The sequence below is a fragment of the Perognathus longimembris genome, chromosome 10 (genome assembly GCF_023159225.1).
Source record: "Perognathus longimembris pacificus isolate PPM17 chromosome 10, ASM2315922v1, whole genome shotgun sequence".
NCBI lineage: Eukaryota > Metazoa > Chordata > Mammalia > Rodentia > Heteromyidae > Perognathus > Perognathus longimembris.
In genome coordinates this window covers 53,528,653-53,556,109 of record NC_063170.1, presented here as the reverse complement: position 1 = coordinate 53,556,109, position 27,457 = coordinate 53,528,653, and the positions used below count along the sequence as shown (strand labels likewise).

The following is a 27,457-nucleotide window of genomic DNA, read 5'->3' as shown; positions in this document are numbered from 1 at the left end:
TAGTGGGAAAGAAATACTGACTTATATTTCCCCCACAACCTTGACCTATTTATGGTAGCTGTTTAATTAGAAAGTGATTGTGAAAAGGAGCTCTGATTCCTTTTCTTTTGGCAGTACTGGGGATTGAACTCAAGGTCTTATACTACTTTCATAAAGCAGCATCCACATTTAAAAAAAAACATTTTGGGTTCTGAGATGCTAACCAGACCCGAGGTGTGTGTTCTGTCTGTGAGTTTTTGGACATGATGAAAAGCAGGGACTGGAAGAATCTGGCAAACTTCTTAGCTGAACAAAACTGATTTTGCCTTTTCGAGTACACTTGTATGTCAAAATTCAGGCATAGCACATTTAAGAAGTGAGAAACAAAAATAGAAATACTAATAGTAATAACTGGTCATTTCCACAGATGCAGAAAAAGCATTTGCAAAAATATAATACTCTTTCCTGATCTCTACTTCCTGAATAGTGGAGATGACAGGCATGAGCCACTGGCACCAGATGCTCTCTCTTATTTCTATTCAACTTTTTATAGGAGGTACTAGCCAGGCCAATAAGTCAAATCAAACAAATAAAAGTGACCAGAAAGGAAGAAATAAAATTCTGTTCACATGTGATATGATCCTGTATATGGACAGTCCTAAAGGTCATACATGCACTATTAGAGCTAAGAAATGAATTCAGCAGGACCCTTATGTGACTGAAGATCCATCTAAAAAAAATCATAGTTGGTTTTACACACTACTAACCATCTGCAAATAAAATGAAGGGGACAATTCCAATTATAATGGTCTCAAAAATAGTTTTTTAAAAAGTAGAGATAAACTTGAAGTCTAAGACTTGTATCTAAGAACCACAAAATATCCTTGAAGGACATTACATGGACCAACCAACATCCTGTGCGTGTGGATTTGAAGACTTAATATTGTTAAAATGGCAGTAAATCCCATATCGACCTCAAGATTTAGTGCAATCCTCCACCAAATTCCCAGCTAGTATTTCTGCAAAAATTGGAAAACTAATCATAAAACTCTTATGTTGTATGTATCAATGCAAGGACCCAGCAGAGCCAGAACCACTTTTTAAAAGAACAAACATTCAGATCTCACATTTCATGATGTCAGCCCTTGCTACAAACTACCGTAATCAAGACAGTGTGGCATGACATGTGAGGTGGAATGGACACGTGAACCAATGGAATGGAAGTAACTCCAGAAACAAACTCTTCCACTTAAGGTCAATTGATTGTTTTGACAAAGGGAACAAGATAATTCACTAGGGAAAGAATATAATCTTGTTTTGTTTTTGTTTTTTTGGGGTGTGTGTGTGTTTGTGTGTGTGTGTGTGTGTGTGTGTGTGTGTGTGTGTGTGTGTGTGTGTGAACTGAGGTTTGAGCTCAGGGCCCAGATGTTGTCCCCCCTTAGCTTTTTTTCCCCAAGACTAGCACTAGCACTCTACCACTTGAGCCTTAGATCTGCTTCTAGCTTTTTGCTGGTAATTGGAGATAAGTTTCACTGACTCTCTTTCCTGCCTGGGCTGGCTTCAAATCATGATCTTTAGTTCTCATCTCAGCCTTCTGAGTAACTAGGATTACAGGCATAAGCCACCAATACCCGGCTAAGACTAGTCTTTTTTTTTTGTCTGTTGTGGGGCTTGAACTCTGGGCCTGGGAGCTGTCCCTGAGCTCTTCAGCTCAAGGCTGCTGTACCACTTGAGCCACATCACCACTTCCAGTTTTCTAGTGGCTAATTGGAGGTAAGAGTCTTACAGACTTTCCTGCCCAGGATGGCTTTAATTGTGATCCTCAGATCTCAGCCTCCTGAGTGGACTATAAGCTACCAGTGTCCGACAAGACTAGTCTTTTTTTTGACAAGTTATATTAGACAGCCACATAAGAACGGAGCTAGACTTCTCTCTCATACTTCATATAAAGATCAACTCAAAAGGGTTCTTGATATAAATGTAAGAGCTAAAAGCACAACATTCATTGGCTAAGGGGAAGTGAGTTTCTTAGATATGTTACCAAAAGTACAATGAAGAGCAGAAAGAAAGAAGTTGAAGAAAGTAAAACTTCAACCTTATAGAATGGAAGAAAATGTTTGCAAATTATTTATCTGATAAACGACTTTATCTAGAAAAGATAGAAAGACAACTTGTAGTTAGACAATAAGCCCAAACAACCTAATGAGAAAGTAGAATAAGGGCTTGAGAAGACATTTTTCCCCCCGAAGGAGACATAAAGCAATCACATAAAAATAATTCCCAATTGGTTAGCCATTAGGGAAATGCAAATCAAAACTACATCATATCTAGTAGGGTGGCTACAATCCAAAAGACAGACAAAATAGTCTTTTCGAATGTGGATATTTTGAAATAAAAATTTTCAGGTATTCAAAATATTAAACCAAGCCAGGTGCTCGTGGCTCATGCCTGTGATTCTAGCTATGCATGAGGCTGAGATCTGAGGATCGAGAAAAGTCCCCATGAGACTCCTATCTGCAGTTAACCACTCAAAAACTTGAAGTGGCACTGTGGCTGAAAGTGGTACAGTGCTAGCCTTCTGCAAAAGAGCTCAAGGACAGTGCCTAGACCCAAGACCACCACCAACAACAACAAAACCCTGAAAAACAGTAAGTTGCTGCGTGACTCAGCAATAGCATTCCTCTGTGTATTGCCCACAAGAAATAAAATTAATACCTACACAGAAAACTTCAATCTAAATATATAGGGCAGTATATTTATAAAGATGAATATATTGAATGAGTATACATTTTTGTATATGTGCTGATCTTGAGGCTTGAACTCAGGGCCTGGGAGCTGTCCTAGAGCATTTTGCTCAAGGCTAGCAATCTACCACTTCAGCCAAAGCTCCACTTTGGATTTTTGGTGGTTAATTGGAAATAAGAATCTCAAGGACTTTCTTGCCTAGGCTGGCTTTGAACCACAAACCTCATATCTCAGCTTGTGAATAGTTAGGATTATGGATGTGAGCCAGCAGCCAGTATACATTTTTAAATGGTGGACTTAATGGTATGTGAATTATATCTCAACAAAGTTGTCAAAAAATTCAAACAGGGCTGGGGATATGGGTCAAGTGGTATAGCACAAGGCCCTGAGTTCAAACCCCAGTACAATAGGTAGGTAGGCAGGTAGGTGGGTGGATGGATGGATAGATAGATACATAAAATTGATTTAATATGGAGATTAGAATTTCAACCTGTTTTACACTCTTTCACTACCTTTGTAAATGGCTACTAAGACTAATAATAAAAATCAAGAGTAAACAGAGAATGACTTATCTTTATTTCTCCATCTTATTTTATTTTTATCTTATTGATGGAAACTAGAAATACTTTTGTATTGCTGACATCAACACATTTCTTGCTTCATCATTTCTGTAGCTATGAATATGGGAACAGATGGTAACCTTAAAAGAGAAATGTTCAATGTGGGGAGAGATTTTTATCTGTAGCTTCTACCTTATGAATGCATGATCTTCAAATGCATGACCTTGTATATTCAAACACTAGCAACATGGAGGGGGGGAAATTTTGGCTTCCTAATTAAAATTCCAATCCAGGGTATCTATCCAAAAGACCACAAACAAAAATCACAGTAAAGCCACCAGCACAACAATGTTCACAGCAGCGCAATTTTTCATAGCTAGAATCTGGAACCAACCCAGATGCCCCTCAGTAGACGAATGGATCAGGAAAATGTGGTACATATACACAATGGAATTTTATGCCTCTATCAGAAAGAATGATATTGCCCCATTTGTAAGGAAATGGAAGGACTTGGAAAAAATTATACTAAGTGAAGTGAGCCAGAACCAAAGAAACATGGACTCTATGGTCTCCCTTATTGTGAATAATTAGTACAGGTTTAGGCAAGTCATAGCAGAGGATCACAAGAGCCCAATAGCTATACCCTTATGATGACATAAGATGATGCTAAGTGAAATGAACTCCATGTTAAGGAAACGATTGTTATATCACAGTTGTAACTACTTTCAACGTCCCATGTGTATCTGTAGCTTCTATTATTGATGATGTTCTTGTATCACCTTCCTGTGGTTGTACCTACACTATCTCTGTAATCTTATCTGAATATATTGGAAACCGTGTATACTGGTATTAGAACTAGGAAATAGAAAGGGAATACCAAAATTGAGAGACACAGGGTAAAAAAAGGACAAACAACTACAAAAGCAATACTTGCAAAACTGTTTGGTATAAGTGAACTGAACAACTCATGGGGGGAAAGGGAAAGGGGGAGGAGGGGGGGTATGAGGGGCGAGGTAACAAACAGTACAAGAAATGTATCCAATGCCTAACGTATGAAACTGTAACCTCTCTGTACATCAGTTTGATAATAATAATTTGAAAAAAAAATCTTCTAATAGAGGTGAAAATATCTGTCCTAAGAAATTTTAAGACGAGGTTTATAGTCAGGTGCGGGTGGTTCATACCTGTAATCATAGCTACTCTGGAGACTGAGGTCTAAGGCTCACAATTCAAAGGCAGCCTGGGCAGGAAAGTCAGTAAAACTCGTATCTTCCATCAACCAGCAAAAAGCCAGAAGTGGAGCTGTGGCTCAAGTGGTAGACCACCAACGTTGAGTGGAATAATTAAGGCATAGTGCCCAGCTCTGAGTTCAAGCCTCTAGCAGGAGACAGTGGAGAGACAAGATTTGTTTAGTGGGGGGGGGAGGGGTATTCTAGAAAATTCTTCCCTCAGTTCTTTTTTGAAAGATATTTGTTCTGTTTACGATAGCTTAGGAACTTTTTTTTTAAATGGAAGGTTGTCAGGGTTTGTTAAATCTTGAGATGTTTCTAGTCAGATTATGCAACACACACACACATACATATGTATGTGTGTATGCATTTAGTTGTTATTATAGCTAAGGAAACTGTTCACGATCCATCTCCTGTGGTTTATGCAGTAAGGGGGGGGGGGGGGAAAGCTGTTCCTCTTGGGATGTGAATTAAGAAGAAAAGGTTGTGTCCTGGCTGTAAAGCTCCTTAGCATGCTCTCCTGGTGATCTCTGGCCTTTCACTGTTTCCACACCTTCCGCCAACACACTCCTTCTCTAGATCCTAGTTTGAGGAGTTGGTTGCCAAAGAATGTGCTTATATTTGGGGATCCAAGGCCTATGACTGGCAGGCTCTTGAAGGGGAGAAAAAGAGAAAAGGTTTCTTTATATTTCTTACATGCCCTGTTTGCTGCCTGCAGGAAGATCTGCCTGCACTGCAAGTGTCCCCAGGAGGAGCACATGGTGACAGTGATGCCGCTGGAGATGGAGAAGACCATCAGCAAACTCATGTTTGACTTCCAGAGGAACTCCACCTCGGACGATGACTCCGGCTGTGCCTTGGAGGAGTACGCCTGGGTCCCACCAGGGCTGAAGCCTGAACAGGTTCTGGTCTCGAAGGGGTCTTTGCAATGTATCAATTCTGTCTTTCCGATGCTTCTTCCGCATTTTAGTTCAGAAGGAGGCAGGGACTGAGGCGATTCAGAACAGTGTTTGGGGCTGAATGGGTTGGTGATGGCACGGGTCCCAGTAGGAGATGAGAATGGCAGATGAAATGGAGCCTTGGGTGATTTAGGGCTGATTCATTTGACTTGATTGACTTTCCCTATATTGTGTGACAGAAAGATATTTCCAGAACATTGACTTTGAAACATAAGATACTGAAATATCATTTTGGGTGGGGAAAAGAGGAGCTGTAACGTGACCATGAACTTCACCCATCAGAGGTTTTGGAAAGGAGACTGAGGAAGTGTGGATTTTGCCTTTTTCTTCCCAGTGATTCTTGCTGTGTTTAAATACTGCCTCAAAGAAAGACTTTGGCATTTCCTGAAATAGTCTGGCACTAGCCCCAGGCTGCACTGGTTTGCAGAGAACTTGCTTCCTTTTTGTTCTCCCTCATTTTTTTTCTTACTAATATACAGTAAGCTCACTTTATTTACAGATTTGTTACACATGTTTTTGTTGTTGTTTTTACCAAGCACAGACTAAAAAAAAAAAGAAAAAGATATTTTGAGAACAAAAACATATTTTAGTCAACCCAAAGAGCTTCTTGATTCAGTTCCTTACAGCTATGTGTTTTATTCATGGTGGGAACTGTCCAGTGTTTACCTGCTCTTAATTTTGTGAAAATCTGTCAAAAAATACAAAACTGGGTGCTGGTGGCTCATGCTACTCAGAAGGCTGAGATCTCAGGATTGAAGCCAGCCTGGGAAGGAAAGACTGTGAGATTCTTATCTCCACTAAGCTACTGGAAAAGCCAGATATGGAGCTGTGGCTCAAGTGATAGCTAGCCTTGAGCAAAAGAAGTTCAGGGACAGTGCCCATGTCCTGAGTTCCAGGACCAGCACAAAAAAAAATGCAAATGGTACTCCCCAAACCAGGGCAAAAGTGAATATGCTAATCATACTCTGATATAATGAAAGTTTTAAATTGGTTTGACAATAGCATGTCTTTAGAGGAGGTTGTTCAGTTTGATGGGAGAAATGTACCATGTATCTACAGTACAGCTCTGAACTCTGTATTCTGAGTACTCATGGGTTTCCCTTGGAACAATGTATCTCAGATACTTAGGGTCTGGTATACAGCCATTGTTTTGCCATTTCTTGGTACTCCATACTGTCTCTTTTAGGAGTCTTGGCTTAGAAGCACTTCTTAAGCTGGTATTCTTATCTTCCCTGTGAACTTTCAGAGACAACATTGCCAGACTAAAGTGTTTGTCCATTGTTACCTTCCCTTAACCCATTAAATTTGTTCCCTTGGATATCTTTTTGTCTAACAATGTGTTTGACAACCTTAAGGTTGCACAAGAACTTTCAATATGATAATGCTTTCACAAAAAGTTTATTATAATTAAGATCCAACAATTCACTAATAACTTCAGTATAATGACCCTTATATGTTCTCACTCTCTCTCTCTCTCTCTTTCTCTTTCTCATATTGGGGATTACACTCAGGGCTTTTTGCTTGCTCCCACTTGAGCCACAACTCTACCACTTGAACCACAACTCCAGTCCCTTTGTGCACTGATTCTCTTTGAACTAGAGTCTTGCTTTATGTCTGTGTCAGCCTGGACTAAATCTCCCTATGTGTGAGTCTCTGTATTGTTGAAGATGACTGGTGCTGGTCACTGCCCAGCCATAATGTGGACACCACACCACAATGCATAGCCAGGGAGGAAGATGGAGTCTTACAGACTTCTTTCCATTCTGGTTAGCCTTCATGTCTACCTCCTGAGTAGCAAAGATTGCAGGCGTAAACCACCTTACCCAACTACTTCTTTCATCTCTCTGATTGGCTGTCTTCCATGTGGGTTTGCAAATTGACAGACAAAATTGGGCATACAGGTTATTAGTATTTGTTCATCCAGGAAGGTATTCTTCAAATTCCCAGTTAGAATGCAGAAATTTTTCCTGTCTATTGGTATGTATATGTCTTGAAAGTTTGACCATTTGTTTTAGACAAAATCTGAGCTCACCTAGTCTTCACTTATTGAGTGAAGTATTATCTTCATTGAATCCACATAATCTTTTTGTGTTATTTGTCTGAACAGTACAGGCTCTTCAGCTTTGCCATATCTGTTCTTACTGCAGAGAAGAAAATACCTCAGACTAGAAACACAGAAAACATCTCCATGAAAACTGAAGGTTGTTCTCTGCGTTGGTGAGAGCAAAGAGGTGCTCTCTCACAGTTGGCATATTGATGTTATATCTTCCTTTCCTGTTTGACTTGAGTAGTATATTAAAGAATTCATTTTAGAAGAATAAGAGGTCTTGTCTGGAATCTCTGATGTGGCGTGAATTGGCCAAGGACCCAGATAAACTATTGCCAACACTTGAGAGTGCTGAGTTCCACAACTAGCTAGATCTGTGAACTTGTTCCATTTTCTTGCTGACCTCATTTCCAGCAACTTAGACGTGACCTGTCTTTCTTTTGTTTACCCAAAGGACATTGTTTCCTGCTAAGCTGGCCCCTAAATGTTCCAAAGTTGAGCTGTTAGATTTTTTTTATGCATGTGTAGATTATTCCCTAAGACCATTAAACACCATTCAGTGATACAGTCAGAGGAAATTTTTACTCATGTTGACCCAAAGGAACAGAGATTTGCAGAAGCAAGGATTCTTGATTAAAGCCAACAGACCCAAATGTGAACGCCTATGGTATTTTTGGAGACCATTTGACTCATCCACTTGTCTTTGGGAAACATAAAACTGAAATTTCCTTGATTTGTTTTGAAAGAAAATGATTAACACGATTAAACAAGTGGTTAGAATTATGGCAAATGAAAGGGTATTCCCATCTCTTACAATTCTATTGTTCCTTGGCAGGTTTTCTCTGCTCTCTACAGTTACTCAAACCTGGATGACGCACACACATGATTAGAAAAGGAAATTGCTCCCTAGAGAGAGAGAAAATGTCTTTTCGTGCTATTTGGAGGGCTCTATATTTGTCCAATAAAATGCGAGTCTATATTAAAGGTGTTTGGAAGGGTCATGTTGTGTGAAAGAAATGAGCTTTAGATTTTAAATTATGGGGTTTTTGAAAGTCTATTCTTTACAAAGCTATTTATTGGTTTTGAGATTTTTTTTAAAAAAATCAAACTGATATGTTCTAAGATTAGAAAAATGCCAGCTCTAAACACCTTTCACTCATAAAAGTTCTGATGTTTAATATCATGTTAGTTGTCTATGATTTGAGATAAGCCATTTTTTCTATGAAGAGAAATTACAGTGAACGAGGAAATTCTGTGTGCTGGAGGCAACTATTAAAGACTAGTTAGGCCTGAGAGTAATGTGTTTTCATTTTGGCTTGAAACCTTTCATCTCACTCCCGACGCAGGGGTTGGTGATACCTTCTGGTGGTACTCTTTATTACTCTTATTTCCTCTGAGAAATGCCTTCAATTTAATAGAATGCAAATATAAGTCATCTCCCATGTAGAGAAGTGTTCTTGAATATGGACATTTGGTTTCATAAAAACTGACTGGCTGTTCTTAAAACAGTGTGAAAATGACAAAAATGCTAGATGATGCCAGAAAGGAAAGGCGTGTGTCCTGTGATTTCAAATGACTGAATTGAAAACCAGTCAAAGACATTGTTCATATCCTTTGCCTTTGCTGAGTCCAAATTAAGACTTGATTGTCACCCAGGGAGCCCTGCAAGGAGCCCACCAGAGAGCCAGAGTCTACTGCTGATTAGCCACCTACAATCTCCACTTTCCCTCCAGAGTCAAATTGTTAATAGTGTCTCCCATCTCCCAGAGACACTAGGGTGACACATTTATAGCAGGTATCTCCTGTGGAAGAATGTGGAAAGTCATTGACAACCTACCAGGAAAAAACAAAAAAACAAAAAAAAAAACAAAACACATGGTGAGCAGAGACCCTGAACTTCAATGTTCTTGACAATTTGGCTCAGTAGCTCTTTGCTGGAGAGTCTGACCTGTGCTCTATGGGGTATTTCCCAGCATCATTGACTTCGTTCCACCAGTTGTCACATTTGGCCCCATCTCTAGATTGTTGCCAGTGTTCCCAGGGAATACAAGATGCACTGGGTGAACATGATGCTTTTCTGAAAGAGAACTCAGGATAGAAGCGTTGTGATTTGGCACAACTTGATGCAGCACCTAACCACATTCTGGCTCCTCTAAAACAACTCTGGGTTTGGTAACATGGAAAGGGGGGAGGGAGGGGTCTGTGCTGCTTGAACAGGGCCCAGTGAATATTGTTGCAAACCTATCATCTTCACTAAGTCTAGACTAGAATCCAGTGGCAGGTGAGCCTACTGTGGGGGTTTTGAAAGAGCATGTTCTCCCTTTATAAAGAGTAGAAGAAGGAGAAGGAGAGGGGGAGAGGGAGGGGGAGGAGGGGGAGGAGGAAGAGGAGGAAGAGGAGGAGGAGGAGGAAGACGAGGAGGAGGAGGAGGAGGAGGAGGAGGAGGAGGAGGAGGAGGAGGAGGAGGAGGAGGAGGAGGAGGAGGAGGAGGAAAAACATAGCTTGTTCTCTCTATGAAGAGAAGACGGAGGGGGAGGGAGGGAGAGAGGAAGAGAAGGGAGGGAGAGAGGAAGAGAAGGGAGGGAGGGAGGGAGGGAGGGAAGAAGAAGACATCTAGAAAAACAAGAGGACAGTATTCATATTTCTCCCAAATGAGGAAAATTGTGTTGTTGTTGTTGTTGTTTGTTTGCTTACATGTTAAAGTACCTATGTAGAGAGTAACCATTTTTGAGTGATTTTGTATAAAAATGTGATGGTGATCACAGCTCATCCTAACTTTCTTGCTAGTGTGTATCATATGAGCATTTTCTGTATCCCAATATGTCCGTTTAGATTAGCCTCTGCAAGCTATGGATGGGTTTCCAGTGGTAGCTTCTAAGTGGGACTGGTACCTCCCACCACTAGGGGGCATTCGGACATGAAAGTTGGGGAGAGGGCAGCCATTGTCAAAGGGGCAGACTTGGGCCTGGATGTGCTAAACATCCTCAAAGGAAAATTGATCATCACAAATGCTGTGAGTACTGCTATTGAATGCCAAGGGTATGTGAGTCTGTTTGTGACCACTGTATGGTGGGTAGTTTCCCTGTGTACAACATAGGGCTGTGGTGGCTCCTTAAGCATGGTTTCTAGAGGAGGAGTGTCCAGTGTGAACCCCTAAAAGGCATTCAATTTATTACACACTGCCCTCCAATATGGCTGTCACACGTCTTCCTCTTGGTAGAAATTATTCATTGGGTGCATGAGGAAATGGTTTTCCTGCTAGCTCTCGCTTGTCACTGCTTCTTGAGAATTGTATGGGACCGTCCGGTTTCTTCTCCTTTTCATAGATGTTTTAGCTACCTCATGTGTCTACAGAGAGTTGTCAAATACACATATCCCAAATCCTTAGTCTCCAAGGTTTAGTAATTTTACTTTGACCTTCACTTCATATTCACACCTAAGAAATGGCAAACACAAGACCTGTCCAAAAAGTTAAAGGGCTCAAGTGGTAGAATACCTGCCTAGCAAGCATAAGTCCCCAAGTTCAAACCCAAGTTCCACCAAAAAATTGTTTTAAATAAAAATCTGTTATGGCAGGGTGTAACGTCAACTTCTCAAAAGGATTCTCAAGGGAATTGTGGGTCAGGGTCAGCCTAGGCAAAAATTACCTCAACTTATCTCAAAAAACAAGTTAGGACCCAGATACTGGTGGCTCATGCCTGTAATCCCAGCTACACAGGAAGCTGAGATCTGAGGTATGAAGTTCAAAGCCAGCCCAGGCAAGGAAGTCCCTGTGACTCATCTCTAATTACACAGAAAAAATACTACTAATAAAACTGGAAGTAGAGCTTTAGTTCAAGTAGTAGAGTGCTAGCCTTGAGAGAAAAACCTAAAGGACAGTGCTCAAGCTCTGAGTTCAAGCTCCAGTACCAGCACAGAAACACAACACAGAGACAAACTGTAGGCATCGTAGTGCACGCCTTCTGCTTTGGAAGCAGAAGTAGAAGCAACACAGTCTGAGGCTAATGGAGGCCAAGTGAGCACTACACCCTGTCAACAGTAAACGAAAGCCAAAGGACAAGGAGCATAGCTCAAGCACTGGAGTCTTGCTTAGTAAGCTGGAGGGAGGGAGTTGAATCCTCAGTACCAGAAAAATAGTGAATAAATAAGTCTTATCACTTCTCTCCGTTCCCTGTGCATTTCCTAAAACATATGCTGTAAGCCGATTCGCCACCCACTCTGACCTCCTCAGAGTTTTCTCAGGTTGCCAGAATTCAGGAGAGAGAGTTGTGAAGGTTGTGCCGCACTGCAGAACCGCTGGCTCTTACTCCACAGGAGCAGGAGGGAGGAGCTCGGGGGCTGACAGAAGTGCACTGTTTTCAAACCAGCACGTTATTTGTCTGAATCCAAAAGTCTGCAGGGCCCATTGCAAGCCCCAGCCTGCAGAAGAAGCCCCGCCCCGCAGCCTCACTTCTGCAGTCATGCAAACCTTACCTCAGGAGAGTCGCTCAGCATCCAGGAGCCTGGGTATTCTCCTGTGGATGATGATGATGATGATGATGATGATGATGATGATGACAATGATGGAGAAATTCATTGAGTTTGCATTGAACAGCAAGAAAACAAACACCAGTCAATGGGGTGGGGGCGGGGGGAGGACCCCTCCTATGCTGTTGGTGGGTATGTAAACTATGGAAATCCGTGTGGAGGTGCCTCAAAAGTCTTAACAGGTCTTCCTTATGACCCTACCATACCAGTATGGAGCATATGTGTATGCAGGAGAGCAAATCAATATATCAAAAAGACACCTGCCCATTTGTTATTGCAACAATGTTCACAATAGCCAAATGACTGAATCAGATGAGGTACCCAGTAGCAGATGAATGAGTAAAGAAGAAGTGGTATGTATATGTATGTGTGTGTTTGTGTATAAATGCATATGTGAGTTACATTAAGTATTCAGATTATATTCATCCACAATTTCCTTTTCTATTCATCTGCCCTTTCCACTAACACTCCATTCAAAACATAATTGAGCTTCCTGCTAATCATTTCGCGAAACTGTTCATTATTCAAGGAGTTTATACCATGGAATTTCACTTCTGCATATAGTTCTTGAGTCAACTTGGTTGTGTATAGAAGTATATGTCTCTACGTGTGATTATAAGGGAGGTTACAGCCTCTGTCTTTCTGGACCTGGCTTACCTTGCTCAGTATGATGTTTTAATTTTTTTCCCCAGATCCATCCATTTCCATACAAATGACATTATTCTTCCTGATTTGCCACTTAAAAACATATGTTCCAGGCATTCTTTCATTTTACCTTCTTAAGAACTATGTCTGCGCTGGGCATCCATGGCTCATGCCTGTAATCCTAGATACTTCCGAAGCTGAGATCTGAGGATCATGGTTTGAGGTTAGCCCAGGCAAGAAAGCCTGTGAGACTCTTACTTCCAGTGAACCATCAGAAAGAAGAAGGGGCGGGGGGGGGGGGGGACAGAAATGGAGCTGTGGCTCAAGTGATAGAGAGCCAGCCCTGAATGAAAAGCTAAGGAATAGCACCTAGACCCTGAGTTCAAACCCCAGAATCATCACATACAAAAAAGAGCTATGTTTGGTAATTACTATTACTGCATCTGTTGTAGAAACAAAGGGAAGCTCAGAAAAGTTAAGTAACACGTTGAAGATCACACAGCGATTGAGTAGCAGAGACACCTTTAATCTCAGACAGCTATCCCTGGAACCAAGCCGAGACCTATAGACCTCGGGGCTGGCTGAGCTGGCTTCAAATGAAGGAGTGTTCGTAAGACACATAGAAGTTGCTCAATAAAGCAGTTGTTTCTTTCCCTCCCTGCTTGGGAAACAGGAGTGGCTTAAGTGAGCACTGTTAGTATGAGCTGGCACAGAGAGGTGAAAGTAACTTTTGGCGGCCCAGGAGAGGAAGGTTAAGGTTGGGGGGCGGGGGAGAGGCAAAGGATCTGAAACCACTCAGGAGTCCTAGGTTTCTTCTCAGCTTTCTCTAAACCTTCTTGTTTTTATTTTTCTTTTTTAAAGTATTTTATGTTGTAGCCCAGCAGAAACTCAGGAACCTCCTGTCTCCAGCTTCTAAGTCCTGGGATTATAAGCATGCACCACCACACCCGGCTCTCAAAGCTTTTAATAAAATATAAATACTTTTTGTGCTGTCTGCCAATACAGGAGCCTTTATGTACCCCAGCTTCTCCGCGATAGGGTTGTTTTGAGAGGTGTGACTTCATTCAGATGAAGGTCTGTGGTTCCGCTGAGAGGGCATGGCTTGGACAGGGCCCAAGTTGGGCCCCTGAGTGAATTCTCTAATTCCCCCATCTGCTGAAGACCTGAGCGCCTCCACCCACCTTCCTTCCCGGCTGAAAGCTACTGTTGCCCTCCTGGGCCTGGTGGGATGGAGGTCCCTGGGGCATTCTCTGCAGGATGTTTCTGGGTGCAGTCGGAGGCTTTCCACAAAGAACAGTGCCATGCACATCTTTGGGAGGGGATCCATGGGTCAGCAGGAGGCTCTTTCCTTTGACCTCTGACTTTGCCACGTGGAACCTGTTCCTGGCCCGACTCTGATGGCTATTGTTTGGCTTTGAGACAGTAGAACACTGGAGTTTTTTCCCTAAGAAAAATATCAAAACCTACACTGGAAAACTTTGTCCCCTAGGAATGGCCATTGAGGTGTTTTTTGTTTGTTTGGGGTTTTTTTTTGTGGGGGGCTCATTTGTATACCTACTATGTGTCAGGCAATGTCTGGGTGCTGGGGTTGAGCCTTCTGCATTGAATCTATAAAGAGAGGAGGGTAGACACTAATAGCTTACAACATAAGTATGTGATCAAAATAATTCCAGATGGTCATTTTTTAAAATAAGTACCATCATATTTGTCATGGTAAACTCTTTTTGGTGCTTGGGATTGAACCCAGGACCTGATACAGACTAAGCCAACACCCTACCACTTGAATCACATTCCCCCCAGTCCAGCGTTTAGCCAGGCATTGTCCTGTATGTTTTAAGAATTAAAAAAAACACTTCTGCGGTCATAATTGTGGCTCAGGTATGGTCCAGGAGGGGACAGGCTGACTCTGGCTGAGTGGTTATGGACAGCCTTTCTTAGCAGGTGGCCTTTGAGTTGCGACAGCATGATTGGGAGGAGCTGTTAGCTGTAGAAGTTCGTGGGTTCATGTGAAGGAAGCTCAGGAATGAAGGACAGTCAGAACCCACCTAGTGTAGGATGAATGTGGAGGACATGGTGAAGGATTCTATGGGAAGAAAGGAATGAGTTTGCTCAGAAGCCAGCTTCTGCCAGAGAATCCATGCTCACGAAGCCTGGGAAGTCCCACTGGTAGGCTTTTTTCAGTCATTTATCACTTTCCTGTTTCTGCAGCTGGTGGAGATAGGACCATAGAGCGCCCCCATTCATAAGAGCCCTGATAGGTGTGGAGAACATCTTTCACATCCCGAATTCACAGCAGGCACCGGGCACACACATTTCTATTCACTCCTTTTCTTGCCTGTGCTGTCTCTTAAGGATCTGAGTTTATTAGAGGAAGACATACCTTGTCCATTCATCACTGCATGCTCAAAACCTCAAAGAATGTCAGGTGTGTTTTAGCCACTCAACAAACAGATGTTATATGAACAAATAATCACATTTACCCATGAAGCAAAAATCCCCCACTTGTGAATCCACTGAGGATCTGAAAGGCTCACCAACTAAATCCAGATGCCACAGCTGATGAGAACAGAGCCACAATGGCTGTCCATTTACCTCAGGGCTCTACCCCCTCTACTCTGTCTCCAAGCTGCTCCACCCAGAATATCAGATCCTAGGAGGCCCCCTGGCCTCTGCTGGGAGGAGGGCATTGTGGTTACACTGGGCTCTTTCATTCTTAGAGGTGGAAGTTTCTTCCAATCTCAGGCTGGCCCTGATGACTAAGGAGTCTGATTTCCTCATCACTTTGAGAAGCAACATGGCCCTGCCTTCCCTCTTGCCCTTCCCATCAGCAAGCTGTGGCTTTGTTTGGCTTTCTGGCAATCTCTTATCTTGCTGTCATCCCATTTCCTCCACACACTCTGCTGTTCCGGGTTCAGTGTCAGGTGTCTGGGCAGTCCACAACAACACTCTTCAATCCAGAAAATGCTCCCTGACTGCCAGCTACCTGCCAAGCACTTCCGTAGGCACTGGGGCAGAGACACGTTCAAGAATGCATTGTCGCTGCCCTTACGTGGGTGACAATAGGCTGAGAATACAGACAGGTTAAAAGTGAATGAGTAAGGCATTTAGAGAAGGGATAAACAAGTAAGACTGCCATGTGATTTAGAGCAAGGGGCTGAAACATTTCTTCTGTAAAGAGCCAGAGGATGAATCTAGTAGTCTTCATGGACCCAAAGACCAAGACACTGACAAATAGTTGACTTTGGTTTTGAACCACAAAAGCAGTTGTAGAAAATAGATAAAAGAATGGGCTGTGTATGGGGGTGTACACCTGTAATTCTAGTACTTGGGAGGTTGATGTTGGAGGATTAAGACTTCAAGAACAGCTTGGGCCACATAGTGAGATCCTGAATCAAGGAAAAGGTGGGGGGAACATGGCTGTGTGACAATAAAACTTTATTGCAAAAGCAGACATGGGAGTTGATAGGATCCAGGGGCTATGATGTGCTGGCTTTGGATTGGATAGCCAAGCGAATCCTATTCAAGAGATACCTGTGAGCTGAGTAGCTACATAGGATGATGACTAGATTTTGCGGACCTCTCTGCCTTGCCCAGTGATTTTCAACATGTGGTCCCTATTCCCACATCCTGTATCATCGAGGAACTTGAAACACAGGTCCTCAGGCTTTGCTCTACTCCTGTGAGCCAGTACTCTGAGGAGGAGCCCACTTATCTATTCCCATAAAGCCTTTGAGTGCTCTGGATGCATGTCAAAGCCTGAGAACCACTCCAAAGGTAAAAGCAGTGCAGGGGATCTATGGAACCATGTCCTGGCTAGCACTGATAAACCAGGTAATGCTATTTTGGCACCCTGAGCTTTGGTTTTCCTAGCTGTGAAATGGGAATGCTTATGTCTGAATCTACAGTAGCTGTGCAGGATAAATGGATTGATGATTCTGACATGCCACAAGAATGCTGACACCTAGTAGGTCCTCATGGAATGGTAGCTGCTGTCATTATCATCATTAGTTGGGTCTTCAAGATATACAAACAGGTTCACAGGCGGGGGATAAGAAACAAGCCCCTCACCCATTGTTGCCAGCTCTCAGGCTGTGGGTCTCTCTTGTGCCCTATTTGTTAAAGGAGAATTCAAGATGCCTTGAAATCTATCATGAGTCCTTCTTCTTCTTCTTCTTCTTTCTTGGTCTGTTGTCCATGTTCCAAGACTTGCCATTGGTAGTCTGAAGACACTGTGCCAGACACTTGGCTTTTCATTCATTTGTAGACTGTTGATAGTTTGCTCTTTCTAAGTGAGAGGTTTTTATGCCAGGAAGGTCAGAAGCTGACAGATGTTGGGGGTGGGGGGAGGCAGGGAGAGAAGAATGACAAAGTGGTTCATCTTGCAGCAGCACAATTGAGTGGTTTTGGGAGAGGGAAGGCACCATCTAATAGCCCCACAACAAGCCCCATAAAAGCCATCATTAGACTCACCCACCATTTGTAGAAGCGTATCTTCATCTCATTACCCCAGCGGCACATGCTGAGCTCAGAATGGAATTTCAGGATGGAGGCAAGAGGCATGCCTCAGCAACGGAACCAGGTTCTGTGTCCTCGAAGCTGCAGCTACTACTGTGAGCCCCACTGTCCCTAGTCCCCAGTGTTTCAGGGTAACATGAGCGATGAGAGGGGAGGAGGCAAGAATCAGGCAAGAGAGGACCCTTCCCCCGAGGCAATCTTCCTCAGAGTTCTCAGGAACACCACTCACATGAACATGGCTGTGTTTCTCTTGGCTTCAGAAATGCCCTGAGGTCATCGGATGGTAATGAGAACTATGTACAGCTTTCAATAAAATTGCCTGTGAATAAACTTGTTTTCAACAGAGCTGTCAGAGATGGGGCTTGAACCTGGGTTCTCAGGCTATAGCACTTCTGCTAGATAAAATCAGCAGCATTGTGGCTAGAATTCAACCAGCCAGGACTTGTCAAGGCTCAGGTACATAAATGTGAGGCCCTGAGAAGCCAAAACTCATTTCTTTTTTTGCCTTGGACTCAGGGCCTGAGCACTGTCCCTGGCTTCTCTTTGCTCAAGGCTAGCACTCTGCCACTTGAGCCACAGCACCACTTCTGGCCGTTTTCTATATATGTGGTGCTGGGGAATCGAACCCAGGGCTTCATATATGAGTCAAGCACTCTTGCCACTAGGCTATATTCCCAGCCCAAAACTCATTTCTAAAAGCAGGGGGGAGTCCTGCTGTTGGAGTTCCCTGCTCTTCAGACAGATGGCTCCAGCCTTCACAGTAAATGCATTCTGGGATTTAAGGGGGAGGTGACCCTGCATTTGTCCTTCCTGTGTGAATTCACAACTGCACACCATCTCTTCTATGAGCAGCTTAGACTGGAGGCTGGGCTCAAGGTGATCACCTCTGCATTAGGACTCCTGTGATCTTTGGAGTCATTTTATGGGATGCTTGGATGACTCCGCCATCAAATTGGCAAATAGTTTCCTTCCTCCAGCTCTCTTACCCATCTGTCTGTCCATCCATCCATTCCACCATTTGAGCATTCAGCCATTTATTCAGTTAGTAGTGGCCTCTTAAGGACTCATTATGTACAGGTCATTGGTCTAGGTATGGCTTCAGGGTGGCTGTCTTCCAGGTACAGTAGAATCCAGAACTCTCAAACCAGTCTTTCCTATTTCCTTTGTGCCATGTGTTCCATTGTAACTTCACAGGTAGATAGAAAATGTCTGTCCAGACCCTAGGCTTTGTGTGGCTCTTCTGTGTGGCTTCTGTTTTTTAAGTACCTGTCCCTCTAGGCTGGATCTGTGAGTCCTCTGGGCTTTGATATTAACTGGCTCTGAGTTCAAATCCTGACTGTGCTATTTTATAATATTCACTTCATCATCTGAAAAGTAACGACTGTCTTACACAATTTACAATATTGTTGTAAGGATTTAATGGGACAGTGCCTAAGGAGCTGATGCTTTAAACCTGATAGTGGTTTTTATAGAAACAAAAAAAAACAGCCAGGCATGGAAATGCATATCTAATGCTAGCTACAAAGGAGACAAAGGCAGGAGGATTCCAAGTATGAACCTTGGGTGCATGGCTCAAGTGGTAGAGTACTTCCCAAGCATGCACAAGGCCTTTGGTTTAATCCTCAGCAACACACACACACACACACACACACACACACACACACACACACACACACACTGAAAGTCAGCCAAATGTTCATCACCAGCTAAATGGATTAACAGTTGTGTTGTATTTATATAGTAAGCTACTATTCTGCAATAAAAGGAAATGAACTATTGGCATACACCACAATAGGACTAGATCTTAAAGCACTATGTTGTCTAAAAGAATGGATGAGACCAAGACAGCACATACTATATGATTGTGTTCATGTAGAACTGTAGAAGATACAAACCAACCTACAGTGATTATAAGAGGACAGACCAGTGATTACTTACAGGGAAGAAGGCTTCTGAGGGCCTTGTGTCTACTCATGGTCTTGATTATGCTGATATGTTCATGGGTAGATACAGAAGTCGTCACATATCACATTGTATGCATACTGTACATATGTGTGGTGAAATGAACAAATGCGTGGGGCTGGTCTTCAACAAATAGGAAGGCAGAGGCCTCAGGAAGAGAAAAACTGAGCCTTCTAGCCAATGACTGTCAGAATGAGCTGCTCTGTATTAATTATATATATATTATATCTATATCTATATATTATATCAAAAGGAGATGTAGGGCAGAAACCCATTAACATCCAGATAGATGGTACTAGAAAATCAGTTCTGCTAGCTTTCTCCCTTCATCATGGCTGCAAATTTCCTGGGGTAGTGTCTAATCCTTAGTTGGCCTTCAGCTACCACTGGTGCTAGTTGTTGCTACTATGGTTTAGAAGATCAATTAAGACTCAGCAATTGGATCTTCCTAAGGGAAGAAAATTATTCCATCAGTATCTGATCCTGCATTTTCTTAACCAGAAAAATCCGTTGATAGGCTGGCAGGCTGGCTATTAGCTTGAAAGAGGATTGAGACTGTCATACACAGTTGTACAGTTCGTGCACTGATCAAAGGTACCTACCTGGTCAAGGGAGCAATTGGAGGTAGATATTTACCTGTGCGCTGATGACTCCTAGAAGGGCTAGATTTTATTTGACAGATGACACCTTGCAGTGTACCTGGCTGTAATGCAGTGTCCCCTCTACTTAGATTTTTCTTCTTCATATTTGGGAAGCTGTGTGTACGTTGGTACTGGAGCTTGAACTCATGGCCTGGGTGCTATCCCTTAGCTTTATTGCTCAAGGTTAGCACTCTACCACTTGAGTCACACCTCCACTTCCAGCTTTTTTTGTGTGTGCGGTTAATTGGAGAGAAGCGTCTCATGGACTTTTCCTGGGCTGGCTATGAACCTTGATCCCCAGATCTTAGCCTCCCGTAGAAACTATTTGTATTCTTGGCATGATTAGCTACTGTTGTCCTTAAATCCATCCACAGGAAGTGCTTTGCAGCCTGTTCTAGTCTAGCCTGAGCCTGGGTACGTTCTATAGACCAGCAGTTCATTCCCTCACAGGCAAAGGAGAATGTGCTACTCTCACAGTGATGGAGTGCTCTGAAGTTGGCTCTGAATTTGACAATGAGCTTTGTGTTTCCATATGCTCTCCTGGAGATTGGGAGCTCCCACGTCGGTGTACTGGGGACCAGTGAGGCATTTTTGCTGCATCCTCATATAGACAAAGGCAAGGGAAGGGATGAACACTGGTGGAAAAGCAGAGGAGGGTGGACCCACTTCCCTAAGCCCGTCAGATCGCAGTGTTTGTTTATTCATGAGGCAGAGCCTTTGTCTTTCCTATGTCTCCCACCAGGCCCTACCACCTAATTCCTGGTTGCACTGGGAATTAAGTTTTCCTTGCAGGAATTTGGGGGCACATTCAAACCAGAGCTTCACTCTTCGAGATCCTCAGACTTACTTCTTCCAGCCTCAAGATCTTTATACTTGCTGTACTTCACACTTTCCTTTTGCACTTGACTGTGTGTGCGTGCATGTGCACACGCACATGCGTGCATATGTGTGCACCAGTACTCATGGACTTTCCTGCCTGGACTGGCTTTCAACAACAATCCTCCTATTGCAGCCTCCTGAGTAGCCTGAATTACAGGCATGCTTCACTTTTTTTTTTTTTAACAAATACCCCAATACTCAGTATTTGTACTTCTAATGTGACAGTGATCTTATATCGTACACTTTTCTTTCTTTCTTTTTGTCAGTCATGGGGCTTGAACTCTGGGCCTGGTTGCTGTCTCTGAGCTCTAAAGTTCAAGGCTATCATTCTACCACTTGAACACAGAAACACTTCTGGTTTTCTGGTAGTTAATTGGAGATAAGAGTCTCAGCAACTTTCCTGCCTAGGCTGGCTTTGAACCACAATCCTCAGATCTCAGCCTCCTGAGTAGCTAGGATTATAATCATAAGCCATTGGCACCCAGCTTTATAGTATATTTTTCTTAGACAATTTTTAAACATTCTCCATCTTGGTATTTGATTTTGAGATCATAATGCACTCAAGCTCACGTCAACCATGGTTTGAGATAGCTTCTCTTGAAAATAAATCATATCTTTGATAAAATTTGAAAAATACTTCCTATGCATTGTTATTTACTCCCTTCCTTTGTAAGAATCGATTCTAAAACATCCTATTTTTGTGATTCTGTGTCCTACAAAAAAACAAAAAACAAAAAACCGTGCAGCTGGGTGCTGTGGTGGCTCTGCACACAGAGAAGGCTCTGGGCTTTGGGCGCCAGCTGCAGCCAGCACAAGCATTGTTTAAGGTGAGCCACAGCATCTCTGGGATGCCGCAGGCTGCCCTCCCTCTCTGCGGCCGTTGATGCTGAGCTCTCTTGGCCGTGCTGATCAGCTTCTCCATTGGGCTGCTTCTCTTACATTGAGCAATTGGAAGCCAGTAATGAGCTGGGCCGACGTGCGCACTAATGGGGATTCCATGGTCTGTAACGTGTAGAGTCAATGGCCCAAGACTGAAAATTCAGAAGTACTAAGTGGCTAGCTTATGGGTGATAATTTATCTCACTGGTCTTCTGAGCAGAAACACGGTGGTAGTGACCGGGTGCTGGTTCCTTTCCGTGGGTGCAGGCTCTGCTGGCAGGGCCAGCACCTTCCTGAGGCACTTCTGTTGTCACTTGCTGATCCAAATACCTTGACTGTCAGGGCAGATATATGGTCTGACTCATGTCTCTCCCCTTGATTTGCAACATAATCTCAGAGACGTATTACCAAAGAGCCTTTGCTTCTAACTTGCAAGCAAAATCACCCTCAAGTTGTCAAACGGGTGAAGGAAGATGGTTGCCAGGGTCTGGGGGAGGGAGGAATGGGGAGCTGTTGTTGATGGGGTACAGCGCTGTAGTGTGGGAGGATGAGAAAGTTCTGGGGATGGATGATGGTGATGGTTGTATAGAGGTATGAAGGCACTTCCTGCCACTGAACCCTACACTCAAAAATGGTTAAGACGGAAAGCCTAATAATATTCTGAATATTTTACCACCAAGTACATAAATATGTAACTTATGATACTATAATAAGCCAGGTGCTATTGGTGCATACCTGTTATTCTAACTACTTGAAAGGCTGAGATCTAAGCATCCTGATTTGAAACTAGCCTGGTGAGAAAAGTATGTGAGATTATCTTCAATTTAACCAGCCAAATGCCAGAAGTAGAGGTGTGGCTCATGTGGTAGAGAGCTAGCCTTGAGTGGAAAAGTCAAGTTGAAAATGTGAAGCCCTGAGTTCAAGCCTCAGCACCAGAACAAAATAATGATGATGACTAAAAAAAAAAAAAAAAATCACTGTAAGCAGTTGAAGTAGTTTTTCTACAACCCATGTGGTCTCTGCTGAAAAATAACCCAGACAGATTCACTTTAACCTAATAGACCCCTGGGAGAAAGTCAGCTACATGTGAGTCCGTTTATCTGGACCTCACTGAGTGATATATTCTAAGTGTACTCATTACCAGATAGTGTCATTGATCTCCACCCTCTTTGGAGTTCCCACAGATGCCCTTCATGGTTAATATGGTTCCCATCCCAACACATGGCTTCATGATGAAGACCCTTAAGGTATGCCTTAGGACCCAGTGGATTTAGTAGGAATTGAAGCTTGAAGAAAGAATCCTAGCTATACTGCTCTTTGACTCCTTGAAATGTTGAAGCACTAGCAAAAACTGAAAACTGACAGAAAGATGCCCTGTCATACATTCCTAAGGAGTCCACTTGGAAAAGAGTTAATGCTCTGCTCACATGGGTCAAGTGGTAGGGCACCAGCCTAGGAAACACAAGGCTCTGAGTTCAAATCCAAGTACTACCACCAAAACAAAACCAAACCAAAAGGGCCAAGGTGAACTTTAAAATCCATCCTTTCCAGTAGACTGACGTAGCCTAGAACAGTGTGCTGCCTAGTGTTTCTCCCCAACCCCAGTAATGTTGGTGGTTGGCAAGTGATACAAAGTAGACTTGCCTTATTGTTTGATTGACTTTTTTTGGTAGTGCCTGGGTTTGAACTCGGGGACCTCACACTTGCTCATGGCTGGCCATTCTACCACTTGAACCACACCTTCAGCCTAGCTTCTTGCTGATTAATTGAAAATGGAGTATAGTAGACTTTCCTCAAACCATTACCCTCTAGATCTCAGCCTCCTCCATAGCTAGGATTTCAGGCATGAGCCTCCAGCGCTGGGCTCCTGATTTAACTTCTGTAGTTTTGGTCTGTGTCTTTGACCCTTTGCTTTGTAGTCGTTTGTCTGCTGTGTTGAGGAGCACTGTCCTAGAGTAGATCTGCCTTCCACCTAGAGGTCGTTTCCTATTCCAGCAAAGCCTGGCCTCCTGCCTTGCCAATGATGGACTTCTTGCTGTGTGGCCTTTTCTCCATACCTGTGCTCTTCTGGGGTCTCACATTATCCGGACTTCAGTCTGTAAGATAGGACCTAACCTTAATGATGATCCTTAAAGTCTGGGTGTCCACATAGAGCCCCCACCGGGGTGTGGGGCAGGGATGAAGTGTGTGAAGAACTCATATGGGCATTCATGCCCTACCCACATCCTGGCCAGCCCTTATGGGAGTCTCCCAGCTCTGCCTGCAGGCTGGTGGTACTGTCTCCGGTTTACAGATGGAGACAGGGGTGCTACGGGCCATGAAGTAACTAGCCAGCTGTGTGTGCATGCATGGTACTTATTGGATTTGGGTTTCCAGGCAGGGAGTTTTAAGGAAGGCACACATGCAAATCTGTAGACTTTGGGCAGATTAGGGGTGAAGAAATCTTTTGGTTCATGATAGCTTCCCTTTCCCCCACCCCAAAGTGTTTAAACTCTCAGCTCGTCTTTGTTTCTGCGACCTCTTCTTGAGTCAAGGTAAGATAAATCACTGCCAGACAATAATGCTCCACACTAAATGGAAACTATTTTCTAAGTAAACGTTGAGGTTTAGTATTATAAATAATAAGAAATCGCGGCAGGCTGGAGAGAAAAGCCCGCCCATCTCCCCCCCAACACATAAGTGCAGAATGGCTTACATGGGTCTTGACTTAAGGCACCTGTGTAGGATATCATGTGATTGTTTTCTTCCCTGTGTTTCAGCAATGGTAACTTGTGAGAAATTCTCTGGCTTCATATACAGATGTTTGTCTCTTCCTCTTAAAGAAGCAGCATCTGCTCTACCCTATCTATCCTACTCATCTCTGGAGAAAAAACAAGCTCTCTGGATAGAATGGTACGGGACCGGGGTCCCTCCCCCCCTTTCCCTTGACAGATCTTCCCTTGGATTTTTCATTGTTTTGTTTTCTCACTGCATGTTTGGATGTCACCCAGATAGGCCCAGGCTGGAACAGAGTACACTGTCGTTCAAAAAGCAGCTGTTGACCCTAACTACAGGCAGACCCCTCTGGGGGTACGTACCTAGTGGGCTCAGTCCCTGGTGGTCAGGTTCCATGGGAAAAGACATACAGCCACATCCCACACCACCCAGAGTGTGGTGTCTACCACTGCTCCATTCTAGGAAGAAAAGCACGTTAAAGGTTTATGGATCCTGGCAGACATTTTGATGGCAAACAGTGTGGGTGATTTTGTCATTGGAGGATGCTTATCTACATCCCCAGCCTCCACCCACTAATTGATAATCCAGTCCCTTGCCCCAACTGTAATAACCAGAAGTGATAACCAGAAACCGCCGGATATTCTGCGTGGGCTAGAGAGTATGGGAAACACAGGACAGCCAGGGAAGGCCTCTCTACAGAGGTAGCCATTCAGCAAAGACCAGGAGAAGGGAGGGTGGGCTCTATGGAGATAACTGGCAGACGAACATGCCAGGCAAAAGGACTGGCTCATGCAAAGGCCTTGAGGTAGAAGTACTGAAAAGGCCACGGGGAGCTGGAGACTTGAATAAGAGGAATGTGGTAGGGCTGGAGGTCAGCCAGTATCAGGAAAGGGTCAGAATGCCACAGTGAGGACCTTGGCCTTGAAAGAAGGGGCACGGGAGAGGGCTTAACTGCCCTGGCTAATCTTCAAACGTGCTGAACAGAGCCTCAGCTACCGGGGCACAGAAGTGGGCACCAAAGCCAGCAGCTGCTGGGGCAGTAGTTTGAGTGGGTGCTTAGACTGGGATGGTCTGGTAGGGGGAACTGGACTCTGGTTCTCTTCTGAACCTTACATCTGACAAGACTGGCTGCTGGATTAGACATGGAGATAAGCAGAAGAAAGAAACCGCACTTTCCTTTCCCATGCTGACCACGGCCCTGTGGGAGCGGAAGCATGTGGAGACATTAGCCAAGCACTGGGTATCACAGCGCCTTTCCTAAATTGCTTCCTGAGTAAAGCAATTAAAATTACCACCTGAGTCCCCAGGAGGGACGAGGAGGAGCCGGAGGTGGTGGATGTCTCCTTCGATTCCAGGAAACAGCCCTTGTCTCCCATTCCTGCTTAATGAAACCCTGACAGATGCGGGGGTGGGGGGGTGGGGGGGGAGGAGGGATTGGCAAAAATGAGCACCCTGCCCCAGCCCTGGTTTAGAGCTGCCATTCTGCCTGATTGGCCTCCGTGTCCTCATGTGGGAACCCCAGTGCCTTTGCCCTAAACCTATCATGTTACCCCAGAACCCAGTCTCATCTCTCCCATCCCTCCAGGGAGCCCATGGGGACCGTGCAGATAGGAGCTCTGTGAACAGAGGCCCATTGGTCCAGGCCCAAGCTACGCCCACTACAGGAAAGGGGGAAATGGGCAATCAAGGCCTTGTCTTCTGATGGGTCCTCTGAAATTTGCGAAGGTGCTGGTCCACATTAAAGTTCCTGCTCCAAGAGTCCCTCCCCCCCCCACCCCGGCCCTTTGTGGAGTCACACTGGCCTTTCCAACCTAGATCTTTTGGTTTTGCCTGGCATATTGTGAGTTGTTTTAAAATCCAGATGACTGTGGCACTTGCTAATGTTTAACGGCTGTTCCTGCATCTTAGGAATTGCATTCATTTCCTAGAGAATGCAAATAAAGAAGTCATGTATTTCCAGGAAGTGGGGAGAAGTTTAGAGATAAGCAATCCAGAGTATGTCCATGGTATTTTTTTTTTTTAAATCTAGGCACTTTCTGACTTTCTGTTGTTCCATTCTTACCCCCACAAATTCCACCGTGGAGGTTGCTTCATGATACAGAGTGGCTGCTAGCGCTCCAACCATTTGGTTTACTTTTCAGACAGAAAGCAGGAAGGAGGCAGAACAGTCAGAAGGGGCTCTTGCCAACTTTCCTGGCCTCCTTGAAAGGAATTCTCCCTTGAGTCACAACCATCACATGTCATTGGCCAGCATCTATTCACATTGCCACATGTCACCCTTGAGGAGGGGTGTTAAGGCATATTGATGCACTGTCAGTATTCTTGTTGAGGAAGAAAAGGACAATGGAAGCAGGTGGGCAGCCGGTTCTGTCACCCCTCCTCCCTGGCTTCAGTGTTGTGCAGCATTGTGGGAAGACTTCGATGTAGGCAGCCATGTGTGGATTCTACAAGGGAAAAACATGCAAGGAAAACATACTTGTTTCTGTGGTCAACTGTACCAATACATCAAGAATATCTTATCACGTCTAGGATTTCTTTCTCCTTTTTTCTCCCCCTTCGGCTGCCAGTCTCTCTTGACTAAAGCCAAGAATCCACTGAGAGCAGAGAGGCAGTGGGGGAGCAGGGCAGTTCTACCGTTCACCTCTGGATAGTCAACTCCCTGAGTATAAAGGGTATCCGCCTCTTGGGCGCCACAGGGTATGCAAGTGAAATATTGCATAGAAAGCCACTTCCGGCCTGGGAGCCACTCTGTCAATACATAGTTCTCAGCCCTTTTCTTCAGTCGGGAGCCACGGCTGTCGAGATCAGCCAAGGGCAAGGGCATCGGACGGCAACTGTTGGGTTCCTGCTGTAGTAAATTGAGGATGCTTTTGACAGAGAAAAGCTTTGCTCTTCAGCCTCCTCATTGGTGGCCTGGCTCGGTAGAATCTGTCTGCCTAACCACATATCTGTGAGAGGAGACACCCGAACACGTGGGTAGGGGCCGGTCTGTCTGGTTTTTTTTGTTTTCCCTTCCTTTGAATTTCCTAGACTTCTTGGAAAAAGTAGGAATCCTATCATGCTTTGGTGAGGTAAAAGAGTTGGATACCTGGAAGGCTTTCCAAAATGGGGGTTCCCTCAACCCAAGCCACACCCCAGGAACAGCTACACATGCCAATCTGAGGGCTCCACCCCA

At 44.0% G+C, this 27,457-nt stretch overlaps 1 protein-coding gene across 3 annotated transcripts in view; it reads left to right on the top strand.

The window, feature by feature from the left end:
* The window catches only part of Prickle2 (prickle planar cell polarity protein 2), a 305,613-nt gene that overhangs the window by 226,800 nt on the left and 51,356 nt on the right, over nt 1-27,457 (top strand). For all 3 annotated transcript variants that reach the window (XM_048356089.1, XM_048356088.1, XM_048356086.1), the window contains exon 2: nt 5,232-5,415. In XM_048356089.1, coding sequence (XP_048212046.1) covers nt 5,272-5,415 — 144 coding nt within the window. In that variant the 5' untranslated portion in view covers nt 5,232-5,271. The remainder of the gene's footprint in view (nt 1-5,231; nt 5,416-27,457) is intronic.